Source organism: Pinus tabuliformis, chromosome 2_2, assembly GCF_031772625.1.
Source record: "Pinus tabuliformis cultivar Carrire ecotype Pingquan chromosome 2_2, CPIR1, whole genome shotgun sequence".
In the NCBI taxonomy this organism is placed as follows: Eukaryota; Viridiplantae; Streptophyta; class Pinopsida; order Pinales; family Pinaceae; genus Pinus; species Pinus tabuliformis.
Window position 1 is genome coordinate 285,268,143 of NC_142300.1, and position 12,563 is coordinate 285,280,705.

At 38.0% G+C, this 12,563-nt stretch overlaps 1 protein-coding gene and 1 pseudogene across 3 annotated transcripts; both read right to left on the reverse strand.

The window, feature by feature from the left end:
* Positions 1–420: 420 nt before the first annotated feature.
* On the reverse strand, positions 421–7,873 carry LOC149192443 (cysteine-rich receptor-like protein kinase 43; annotated as a pseudogene). Its single transcript, XR_016254355.1, has 9 exons — positions 7,467–7,873; positions 7,114–7,338; positions 6,734–6,942; positions 6,364–6,603; positions 6,115–6,264; positions 5,558–5,945; positions 1,523–1,882; positions 1,128–1,218; positions 421–1,005 (listed from the first exon to the last, which is right to left on the reverse strand). The product of XR_016254355.1 is annotated as a cysteine-rich receptor-like protein kinase 43 (transcript).
* On the reverse strand, positions 7,468–11,237 carry LOC149192444 (disease resistance protein Roq1-like). Of its 2 annotated transcripts, none has more exons than XM_089404598.1 (4): positions 10,411–11,236; positions 9,235–10,324; positions 8,856–9,128; positions 7,468–8,745 (listed from the first exon to the last, which is right to left on the reverse strand). In XM_089404598.1, exons 1-4 carry the CDS (start codon positions 11,010–11,012, stop codon positions 8,410–8,412), a joined length of 2,301 nt encoding a protein of 766 aa, XP_089260724.1. In that variant the 5' UTR covers positions 11,013–11,236; the 3' UTR covers positions 7,468–8,409. The 2 variants fall into 2 exon arrangements, with proteins under 2 accessions (XP_089260724.1, XP_089260725.1); XM_089404599.1 differs by having other exon boundaries at positions 8,581–8,745; positions 8,977–9,128; positions 10,411–11,237.
* Between the last annotated feature and the right edge of the window lie 1,326 nt (positions 11,238–12,563).

The window sequence follows — 12,563 nt, forward strand, 5'->3', positions numbered from 1 at the left end:
TGCCCTATAATAAAATAGTGCTCAACCTTCCCAACCAGACATGAGAGCAGCTTTCTCAAACTACAAACTATGTCAATTTAGCTGACGTGAAAAGTTTTAGATAAGCTGGGACCATTCGCCCATCTACCTGTCATTACCTTCAAGCACAAGTTAGATCCTACTTAGTCTCTGACAATTAGTTTTGCTTATCGACTGACATTCATGCAAGTCAAGCCTGCTATACATGCTTTTATTTTGAATCAAACTTTAGTCTTAGTATCTCAACATAACTTGTCCACGGTCTAATAAACTGTTTGATCTAGTGTGCCTACAATGCTCTCTGCTAGGAATACAGTTCTCAACTTCATCCCAGCATAAAAATGCAGAGAGATAATTCATTGTATCGAGTCTGTATCCCTGCATGTCATACATTAGAGTCAGTGAAAACTGTAAATACGACCTCCAATATTTATTAGAAAGTCCGTTTGGCAACATCTACAGCTTATCAAGCAATGAAACTAAAAGGATCCAAAATCCTTGCCAAAGCTGCCGATGTCATCTGTTTTGATCCAAACAGCACATCAAAACATGAAATGATTTTTCTACCTCCTTACTTTATGAAGTGCCATACTCTTAGGTTAGCTACAAAGGACAGATACTTCAAATCAACAAAAATGGGAGAGGAAAGAATCCCAAAAAAAACTTAGTTTTGTCCTCTCAATCTCTGAGCTTCTAAAGTGAGAGTTCTAACCAATCTAGAATTAATTTTTAGATAGATTCAGATTGACCAGAAACTATACAATGGAAATCAGGCCAGCAAACCGGTACGTTACTTTCTCATCATCAGGGCTTTTTACACCCCTGGGGCTGCCTCTTGACTATTTGACTCTATAATATGGTGTTAATGTCATTGGTTATTCATCCACTGACGATGATGCTGTGACACTGGTCTACCATGAAACGGTTTAGAGCCCTGTTTGGGTAGGTCTTGCAATTCCATTACTTGAACCGTGCACTGCTTCTTGGCTGCAAAAAACATCACTACACCATTAGGTAACAAGTGATTGAACTAAAATCCACTTCATAATTTAACACTATTGCAGGAATAAATTTGAATAAATGATACAATGCAACAACAGATGACAAACCATTTTCTACTTGTTGATATCCTTCATGAAGCCTTCTCTTTGCTGCTTCAAGCTTCACCTTAACAGATGCATCATCGGGATATTTTGATTTCTGCTGTACAAATAGAGAAACTCAAGTTTACAAACATGTTGTTATATTAAAAAACCTTCAAATAAGCGAAGTAGATTGCCCTGCTACAAGTTCCATCCAACAATAGCTAGCAGGTACAAAAATATTTTGCCTCTTTATATTTTTGGAAAAATGTTGTCAAAAATAGTAATTTTTATCAATAGTAATTTTCAAATTGATGAAAATTATCTATTACATAAGATCTAAAAAGCAAGGCATGTTCCATCAACAATAAATTATCCACAAATTTATCTTCAATTTAGCTTTTACATCCTAATTCGCTTACATTTTGGAGAGACGAGTTGGGCTTGGTCTGATTCTTGTTCAAATCTGTTTTCTGCTGCACATTGTCTCAAGATACTTTACATTCAGGACTTATTGGAGGTCTCCCAGGCCCAGAACTGATAATTATACAACTAGAGCCACTCATCCTATGGCCCCGGCAATCCCTGCTAGCCTGAATTTGTACATTCCTTTTCAATCCCTCCCTCTTTGGTTGTTTCTTGCTTGCCACGAGGACTGCTATCCGTTCTCAAGTTACTCTGGTGAGCTGATTGCTTTATTTTATGGGATCTTTCTACTGTACATTGTTTTTCTTCATCATCATCATATTCATCATTCTCATTCTTTTCAGCAACATGAGGATCTACATCAATTTCAAAAAATAACGTCATTAATGATTACAATTCATGAATATTAAAAACAAGTGCCTTGCAGACTGAAAGTTGAAACAGCATTATTTAAACATGAAATAAAGCATTTATTATGAAATGCAACAAAAAGAATATTCTTCTCAATAACAAAAACAGCATAGATCTCTCAAAAGCCCCAGATTAGAACATGCAACTGATATCTTCAGATTCATGTGAGCACATACACACAGCGCTGTAGGAAGTCAACTACTCACATGACTAGGGGTGCATCATGGAAGGTGTTGGCTCATTCCCATATCACATGAAATCTCTTCACATGCAAAACTGCTATTCACATGATATCTGTGGTCATGAGAATCAACAAAGAGCATACCCTGTCATGAGTGCACAGGCAGGCAATGGCAATGGAAATGTCAATTGCATTGAGACGTATTCCTGTGCACCTGTGAACATATGAATCATCAGAAAGTATTCTGCTCAGATATCTCTATATGGAATGCCCTCGTTACTTTGTATGCAAACTGTGGGATAATAAATAATGTTCTGCAACTGTTTGACATCATGCCTAAAAGGGATGAATCTTCATGGAAGGCAGGCAATGGCAATGGAAATGTCAATTGCATTGAGACGTATTCCTGTGCACTTGTGAACATATGAATCATCAAAACAGTATTCTGCTCAGATATCTCTATATGGAATGCCCTCATTACTTCGTATGCAAACTGTGGAATAATAAATAATGTTCTGCAACTGTTTGACATCATGCCTAAAAGGGATGAATCTTCATGGAATACAATAGTGGGGATGCTCCCATAATGGGCCTGCCGAAGAGGCATTGAAGTTCTTTAGCCAAATGCTACCTGCTGGCTTCAAGCGAAGTGAAATAACCTTCACAGTTGTCCTCTGTGCAATAAAATGAGCCCCAGTAGAGTAATATTGAGTATCTTATCCCTAACATGGGCAGAGACCTCATTAATAGCCAATATTTGAAAAAACTCTACAAACCCTAAAAAAAACCTTCAAAGGGAGCATACGCTATCGTCGCCCAAATGCAATACCAAATACTGCAATAAAGGCTCAGAACAAGAGATCCACATTCATCAAGAAAAGCAATGTGACATTGAATGGCTTCCCAGAGTAGTGAGCTGAAGTTGTCATGAACAATTGTCCAGCAACTCTTCACAAAGGGGTGCTCCCAAGGAATGTGTTTAAATGTCTCCAATCTCGTACATTATGGACATTTGTCGTCCATTAGACCAGTCTTGGTCGATCGGATGGACACTGGATTTCGGTGGATCACCAGGGTCAATAGTGTGTGATCATAGCATATACTTGATAGCAAATAAACTTGTTTTTGTATGGCTGGTGTTGTATCAAGGCAAGTATGGATTAAGTCCAAAGTTTTCCATTTTCTATTCAAAATCAGGATTATGGTAGTATTTAAATAATATATTAAATCGTCCCGGGGGCAGCTTAATTGGTGATCGAAGTAATGTGAAATCTGTGAAAACTAAGAGATCCAAGGTTCAAATCCCCCTGTTTGTAATTCGGTTTACCGAGACGAGGGCATACCTTAGACCCCCAAGGTTTACGAATAATTAAGTGTCAAGCAGGCAGCTGGGTTCCTCTGGAATACAAAAAATAAATAATAATAATAATATATTAAATCCTAATTTGACCCACCTAGTCAGCATAGGATCCTATAGAGACTCAATATAATGATATTATGTCTTTCAAGTATAACAAATTACATTTCATGCTTTTATCATTGCAAGACATAACAACCCAGCCACGTCAGCATAATTATTGGATAAGATCTCAAAGATGTTGATGCAACAGCACATATCTTGTACTTGAAAAAAACAGCACATATATTGTAATGGCTTCTTCATGTGTCCATTCAGAATTAATAATGATGTGCAGGCAATATGTCGAAGATTGGGTTCTCAAATACAATGACTCATTGCCAAATTCAGATTATTTGTCAAGAATGATCATGCAAGTTAAGAAAGGTGGAAGCCTCTGAACTAATTGAGGCATAACATCCTCGCAAAGGATCAAAGAATCTGAATAGGTGCATTTAAATATCCTTGCTGGCAGAGTACCATTTAGCACTTGCTCGAGATGGTCGAATGGAAAAGAATCTGACATAAGGAGGTTCCTTGTGTAACCAATGGAAGGAATGTCCCTACCAAGTGCCATGAATCATGGACTTAGATCTGAATTCTCCAAATTCAAAAATTCATTACCTATGACAATATCTTTTACAAAAAATGTGCACTATTATTGCAGATATGAAGTAAAGTCATATACAGAGTTAAAACTGATAAATATCCCAAACATGGATTGAAATTTTAATATGCAAACATTTACTGTATTGTTGAATTGAGGCTTTTGTGATCCATATTATTTATAAGTAGAACTTCGGCGTAAATCACATAAAGAGAGACATTTGTCGACGCGTTTCGAACCAACCAGTGTGGTTCATCGTCAGGACAAGTTGAAGAAACAGATCCAGCTATGCATGCTAAATAGTCTGAGCAGAGCTTCCAACGGCTATCTTGATCAACAGCTATTTTTGACTCCAGGCCTAAAAAGTCAAAAAGATCAATTACTGGGAGTTAAAGAAATAATTATATATGTTAATTCTGTTAATAGTTTAATAAAATTGGTTAGATTAAGGACCTGATTTATATATATATATATATATATATATTTATAAAATAAATAATTATATATGTTAATTTTGTTAATAGTTAAATAAGAATTGGTTAGATTAAGGACCTTTTATATATATATATATATATATATATATACAAACAAAATATAATTATATGTGAGGCAATTCTAGTTAGTTATCGTAACTAAATTTTATTAGAGAAAATATTTATAAAAATAATACAAGATAGTTGAAAGGTATAATATAACGGGTATAAGTAAAATATAAAGGGGCTAGTTAGTTATAATAACTAGTAACTTATAAAAGAAATAAAAGAAATAATTTTAATATGGTAGTAACTTATTGGTCGGTTAAAAAGTTATATATATATTTAAAGGAAATTAATTAGATAAAGAATATTATTTTATAGATTATTCAGAAGGTAATTAGATATAGTAATTATATAGTATTAATCCTATTATAATAATAATAATAATATAACTATATATATAAATTAGTAAATAAATGAAAATAAATTACATAAATAAAAATTAAAATAAATAAATAGATAGAATAATTAATTAATTAATTAGTTAATTAAATAATATATAATATTATAATAATAATATAACTATATAAATTAGTAAATAAATGAAAATAAATTACATAAATAAAAATTAAAATAAATAAATAGATAGAATAATTAATTAATTAATTAGTTAATTAAATAATATATAATAATAGTTCTGATATCGATAAAATCATATTTATCAAAATCTATCATCAAGAAGAACACCCCAAAAAAAGAGGACAGACCCAAACGAAAGCAAAGAAGTTTATGATATATGATGAAGTTTATGGATATTTCACTCACTTCCCAACTGTCCAAAACAATGATTGTAATCGTAAATAAATCTCAAACTACTATTGATGATACCCTGGTTACCTTCTATAACATATGTAAAATCATGGACCCAACATCTTTAGTTACCATTCAGCCCAGCATTACCTGGGTTCTAACTCAGAGATTGAGGCGTCAGCATTAGATGGAGGAACCAGAGGACTATGCGATGAAGCAGAGGATCCATTCAAGGATATGGCTGCAGATGTATGTGACGAACCATGATTTGGTGAGCCAGGATTGCTGGTGTATTCGGTGTTGTGGGTAGCTACAGAACCTCACAAAAGCAGGTTTCGTGGGGTCTGGTAACATCAAAGCTTCAGTTGCAAGCATCAAGTTGACTGCAGACATTGATGGACGAAGTGATGTGCTGGCTTGTGTACAGAACAGTCCAAACCTGGATGCAACTCAAGACTTGTTCCTGATCGCTGCAGCTTTTGTTTATAAGTGGATCAATAATGTCCTCCATATTTCCTCTTTTGTATAATCCCCATGCCTACGTGACCACAACATATCTTCATATTGAGAAAATATATACAGGGCCCGTAAAATGTTAAATTACAGAAGTTAATAGATACGGATTACTCTCACTAGAGCAACTAAATAACATGATCGTGATAACATAGATACTGTTAATTGGAATTATAATGGAAGCAGTGCCTTACCGATTCTAAAAGGATCTGGGTTTCAGGTGATAAAATAAATCCACGTTCTTTCTTCCACTCGTAAGTTCCAGAAGAAGAATCCCAGAGCTGTAGACATCAGCTTTGGCTGACAAATGCCCATCCATAGCATACCCGGGTGCCATGTAACCACTGCAAATTACAACATCAGTTTATTGAAATGCTTTTCACACAAAAACTATACACCTAAGAAGGAATTAGTATAAGAGTGATGCATGTTCGAAATTTTACCGAGTGCCAGCAACTCCTGTCCCAACACAAGTTTCTTCGTCCTCAAAAGGTCTGGTTAGTCTGAAATCTGCTATCTTGGGATTCAAATTTTTGTCCAGCAAAATGTTGCTTGCTTTAATATCTCTATGAATAATCTGGAGACGAGAATCCTGGTGCACGTAAAGAAGCCCTCGAATTACTCCAAGTATGATGGACTCATGGAGTAACGCTTCTGCCAATCAAGTCTGCATTTATTTGGATCTGTATCCAGCATGCAAGATATTGAATTATGATGATCATCCTGAGCCTTCTTAAACATTTCAAGGATTGCTTTTCATGATTTGTATCAAATGTTTCAATCATAGCTTTCAACAAAATGAGAGTGACTCACCAAATAGAATTTTATCAAGACTGTTACTGGGTAAGTATTCATAAACCAGCAACCTTTCTGATTCCTCTGTGAAGCAGTCAAGTAACTTAACAAGATTTTGATGTTGAATTTTAGCCACCAGCTTAACTTCATTCAAAAACTCTCTTTCCTTGCATAGATTCCATGAACAGTTTCTTCACTGCTATTTCGTTTCCCTCAGGAGTAGTTCCCTGAGTGGTTGAGAGAAAAAAATTATGAAGATTTTGTGAAGTACAAGCTTAAATGTCATCGGAAAATATTGGATTTCGTGAGCTATTAATGTACACTTGGTGATGATGCCGGCTACTATAATGGAAGACTTTGAAAACTTGAATAGGTTTTTTGTTTGTAGGCTATGCTACCTTGTATACAACGCCAAATCCTCCCTGTCTAAGCTTGTTATTATCATGAAAATTCCTTTGCAGCTACCAATGTTTTCATATTAAACATTCTGAAAACAATGGAGGGGCTAGGAATCCTAATTAGGTCCTGCCATGGGCTGGCCAGTTGCTCACCTTCTCTGATTTGTGAGTCTCTGCTCAGGTGCTCACCTTCTCTAATTTGTGAATCGTCCCCCATATAATGAACTACATAAATGAAAATTTACAGCTATATCATAAAATGAAGCAAAAAGAGAATGATGTAACTCAATGGACTCTATTGGCATAATAGAGTACAACATAAAATAATAGCAAAAAGAATATCGCTGCAATACCTCCCTCACGCCTTCCAAATATGGCAGACTTCAGTCTTCTTCGAGTTCCAAACAGGAATACGATTAAGAGAAGAAGCAGCCCTCCAAGAACACCAAAAATTATGGGTATTTTGAGCCTTCTTCACCTCCACTGAATCTTCCAAAGGGTCATTGATTTCCAATTCCCTTGTAATTTTAGAATCAGAGACGTCCTCCATCACAGCATCATCAGCTATTGACTCAACCCCACTTTCCTTTGGCTCTTCAGCAGCTTCAGCTTGCTCATTATGAAGTGCTTTCATATTTTACTACCTTTCTTCGCTTGCTTGCTTCCTCCTCAGGGTATCCTTCCATGCTTTCTTCGCTTGCTTCTTCCTCACGGTATCCTTCCATGCTTTCTTCGCTTGCTTCTTCCTCAGACTATCCTTCCACGAAGCCTTCTCCCAGTCGTTGGCGCAGCCGCGCAGCTGCTCGACTACTCCCTCACTCCATTGCAGGTTGAGACATTCGAACACATTAAGTTCCTCCAACGAGCTCAAATGCTCCACATTGGGCAACATCTGTAATTTGGAACACTCCCTCAACAGAAGACGTTTGAGGCCCGTCAGGTTCCCAACCGAGTCCGGGAGCATCTGCAGACTGGAGCACTCTCGCAAGTAAAGGCTTTGGAGGCCCGTCAGTTTCCCAACCGAGTCTGGGAGCATCTGCAGACTGGAGCACTCTAGCAAGTAAAGGCTTTGGAGGCCCGTCAGGTTCCCAACCGAGTCCGGGAGCATCTGCAGACCAGAGCACTCTCGCAAGTAAAGCCTTTGGAGGCCCGTCAGGTTCCCAACCGAGTCCGGGAGCATCTGCAGACGGGAGCACGAGTCCAGGTCAAGGCTTTGGAGGCCCGTCAGGTTCCCAACCGAGTCCGGGAGCATCTGCAGACTGGAGCACCCGCCCAGGTGAAGGCTTTGGAGGCCCGTCAGGTTTCCAACCGAGTCCGGGCGACCAGATCAAGGGTTTGGAGGCCCGTCAGGTTCCCTACCGAGTCCGGGAGCATCTGCAGACTGGAGCAGTGAATCAGGTGAAGCGTTTCAAGGCCCGTAAGGTTTCCAATTGACTGTGGCATCAACTTCATTTTATAACAATGGTGGAAGCTGAGATGTTTCAGGGAATGCATATTACAAAATTCCTTTGGCAAACTTTCATGATCACTATTGGACAGGACAAATTCTTCTAGGTGCTTCAGCTTGCCAATGGACTCTGGAACCTCTGAAAGAGGACCATCAATATACAATTTCCTCAACCGCAAAGGTGCCTGCAATATTTACATACAGTTGGTTTGACACTGGAATTCTTAAGTTCAAACAACCTTTTACAAATTGAAGAAAAAAGTAAAGGGACGTGTAAATAAATCAACAAAACTACCTGAGATTCATGTTGCCACAGTGTTTTCAATTTTCTCCCCTCTATATGTAACACTCTTAAATTCTTTGTTGGAAAAGAGAAAGGTAACGAGGAGCTCGGACAGTTTTCCCAGTGGACATACATTAGTTTCGGTAGCTCTCTACTGCTGAATACGCGTTCAACAAAATAACCTTCACCGCTAAGGATCCGCAAGTCACTTGGGTTGCAAATGCCAGAAAGCTTTTCGAAAGATTGATCAGGGACATTTCCATGAACCATGCTAATTCCACGCACCTGAAACAAGATTGACCATATTGGAGGGTTTTAAGAATTTAAAACTTCAAAATACGGATAACACAACGTTATTTAGAAAGTCGGCCGAAAGCTTCAAAATACTCACAGAAGATTGTTCAGCCACATTATAAAGATCTTCGTCCGTCAATCGCCAAAGCCGACGCGGATATTTTGAATCCTTTGCCAGATATCTGCCAAGATCTCTAATGTGGTCGTGCATTCTCAGGCAGTTTTTCCAGTCCACCTCCACCAAGCACCTGTTTTCCAGCTTCCAAAAACCCAGCCATCCCGACCATCCAGATTCGTTCCATACTCTTATGGCAGTATCCGTATCTTCCCCTATGAAGAGACAGGCGATGTCTAAGAATATCTGCTTCTCCTCTTCATCCAGAGCATCATAACTAATCTGAAGTGCTTTTTGTATATCACTGTGAAGAATTTTGGAAGTCTTGTGCAATTGTTCATACCAATACTTTAAATGATCTTTTCCACGAAGAAGCGCTCCAAGTACTTTAAGAGATAATGGCAATCCGTTGCATACCTTTAAAAACTTTTGAACCACTTCCACAAATCCTACTACAGGATGGGGCTGACCGAAAGCGTGCAAGCAAAAGAGCTCTTGCGAGTGCTCTGGACTGAGGCCTTTCAATGTGTAAATAGACGACTTTATTATCCCTGAGTTTGTAAGCACATCTTTATTGCGAGACGTAACTAAAATCAAACTCTTTGGATGAATGCCATCTTTAAGCGGAAAAAGTAATGCATCCAGCTGATCAATATGATCCACATCATCTAAAACCACAAGGGCCTGCTGAGAAGATGATAGATGCATTTTGATCATGGATTTGCCTTCATCAACATTCTTTATTTTTACATTTGATACACCCAAATCCTCAAGAAGGCTACTCAGCAGGGAATCTAAAGATTTGGATCTGATATCAAATAAAAAACAAGATCGATTGAATTTTTCCCTTTCACTGTTGAAAATTTCTTTGGCGACAGTCGTTTTTCCGATCCCCCCAAGACCCACAATTGCCACAATGCGAGGCTCCCCCTTCGCTGCTGCAATGACATCATCCAAGCCTTCAACATTTTCGCGGAGGCCAGTTGGATATTTAGCTACATCCAGAGGGGGCCTGCGAACCTCTTGCAAAACTTTTTGGACGACCTCCTCCACGAGCTGCCCCTCGTCGGCACTGAATAATAATCACAATAAAATGACTAGTAAGTATGATATAGCTGTTAATCCAGCAAATAAAAAACTAAGTGGAGGCGCCCTTACCCGTTACACGCGTTGAGCTCAAAACCGCTTATTTCTGCGACAGAGAAAAGGGCATCCTTCCATCTCTTAATAGTGTTGGAGTCATGCCGTGGCTTCTTTTCAAGCATCCGCAGGGCTCGAGCATACCCTCCACTTTCGTCCCGCGCACATAGAAAGACACACTGGAGGATGCTCAGGAGTCGAGAATACACCCCATCTCTGGCCTGCGTCCGCCGAAGTTCCCCAGGGCTGACATTATAGAAAATCGGGATAATCTTAGCGCCGGACTCCAACAGCAATACGAGTTCGTTCAGGCACCAGCTTGATTCGGCATATGTGGGAGATAATATGGCGAGATGGACGGAGGCTGTTCGAATAGCCCCTTCGATTTGAGGAGTCATGTTCTCTCCTTGTTGCAATTCTTGGTGGTCCAAAAATGCTGCTACTCCAAGGGCTTTAAGACGATGATAAATATGGCTGGCGAGACCTTTTTTCACATCAGGTCCGCGGTGATTAATGAAAACCTGATAGACATAGCTGTTGGTATTGTCGAGTGAGTGGGATGTGGAGGAGGATGCGCAGGATGTAGCGTCACGAGCTGGGGTCAAGCTAACGTGTGCCATTGGAGCTAAGAAGCAGATCGAAGATGTTTTGCAGAGATAGAGAAAGCGCGCTCCACTTCAATATTTTTGTGTGAATGATCTCACAGACTGCAGAGTACCTACCAACTGCGCCTTTGCTACTCTTATCTGTGTATCAAGACCTCAAGAGTTGGCCAATGGATTGAAAACACAACAGCACTGAAATCAATCTGGTGGATTTCTGAGTTTAACCGTTCATTGAACAAACGAAGTCGCAATTGAACGAAATTTATAATATTTTTCTCTTATTATTAAATTATTATTTTCAACTAAATACAGGGACTGAACTAATGCGAACGGCACAAATATGTTCCTGGTATTTCCAAATGTCACTGCATTATTGAGGATTGCCACCGACCAGTGAGCAGAGTTCCATATCTTCCCCGCAGACATCGCTGTACCCCACATGTGATTGCTTTAGTTGGGACCCATTCTTAACGCAACACCAACTTAAGAATTAGTGTGAGTCAACCGTGAACATTATGCACACTGCAGGTTAAGAATTAAGTTGGTGTCAATTGGTGAATATCATTTATCCGGGTATCACGTATTGAATAATGAGTAAACATTATAGAATTATATATTAATAGAGCAACTATATAATTTAATAATTGTTGATAAGCATTCATAATGTATATTTAATGTTACCAAAATTAAAAAATCATAAATTATTTATTTAATAATATTAAATATTTTACAATGTAATTATTCATACTCATATTAATATAATAATAATTTAACATTAAATATGACTAACCGCTCTTTACACATATATAATGGAGTTGTCTATAATGCGACTTTTTGGAGATTCCGGTGACGGAATCCGGTGGAAGAATATTGAGGTAAAATTTTGATTTGTTGCAGTTAAAATGGTTTTTTAACTGCATATTTGGATTCAGCACCCTAAAAAACCCCTGGGACGCTTTGATTGTGCAGAAACTAGCTATCAAACTTGCTATTCCAATAAATTGCTGCCGGATTTTGACCAGAAAAACCCACCGGAAAGGCTCCCAAAAAGTCGCATTATAGACAACTGCATATATAATTGCTTTTGTTGGACTCCATCAATTTTTTTTTGAAGTTTAGATGGTTGGTTTCCACTGACATAAAAAGATAGTGGAAATCTACGTCCATCACAATAAGGTGGAATCGAATCCAATGCCCGAGCATTCCTGGCTGTTGCCGTCCTGCATTTTACGTTGGCCTTCTCTACCGCTTTAGCTTTGGCAATTAAAAATAGTTGGAATCTGGCTTTTTTATTTCAAAACCAATTATTGAGCATTATTAAAACCAATTATTTAAATATTTTATAATGTAAATATGCATCTTCATATTAATATTAATAATAATTTAACATTAAATATTAATGACAGTTGTTTACACATTTATAATTGCTCTGATTAGAACTCCATCAATTTTTTAATTTAAAATAGGTGGTTTCGAATCACATAAAATGATAGTAGAAGTCCGCAAGAGCTAACCAGCCTGGTATCGAGCATTTAATGTACCGGATAGCGCCCTCACAATACATAC

What these genes read in the sequence shown, in the direction of transcription:
- LOC149192444 (XM_089404598.1), bottom strand. Translation starts at nt 11,012, where the DNA reads ATGGCACACGTTAGCTTGACCCCAGCTCGTGACGCTACATCCTGCGCA. An exon ending in GAGCTCAACGCGTGTAACGG is followed by an intron (nt 10,325 to 10,410) that starts GTAAGGGCGCCT and finishes ATTATTATTCAG; the next exon opens with TGCCGACGAGGGGCAGCTCG. An exon ending in TGTGGCAACATGAATCTCAG is followed by an intron (nt 8,746 to 8,855) that starts GTAGTTTTGTTG and finishes TAAATATTGCAG; the next exon opens with GCACCTTTGCGGTTGAGGAA.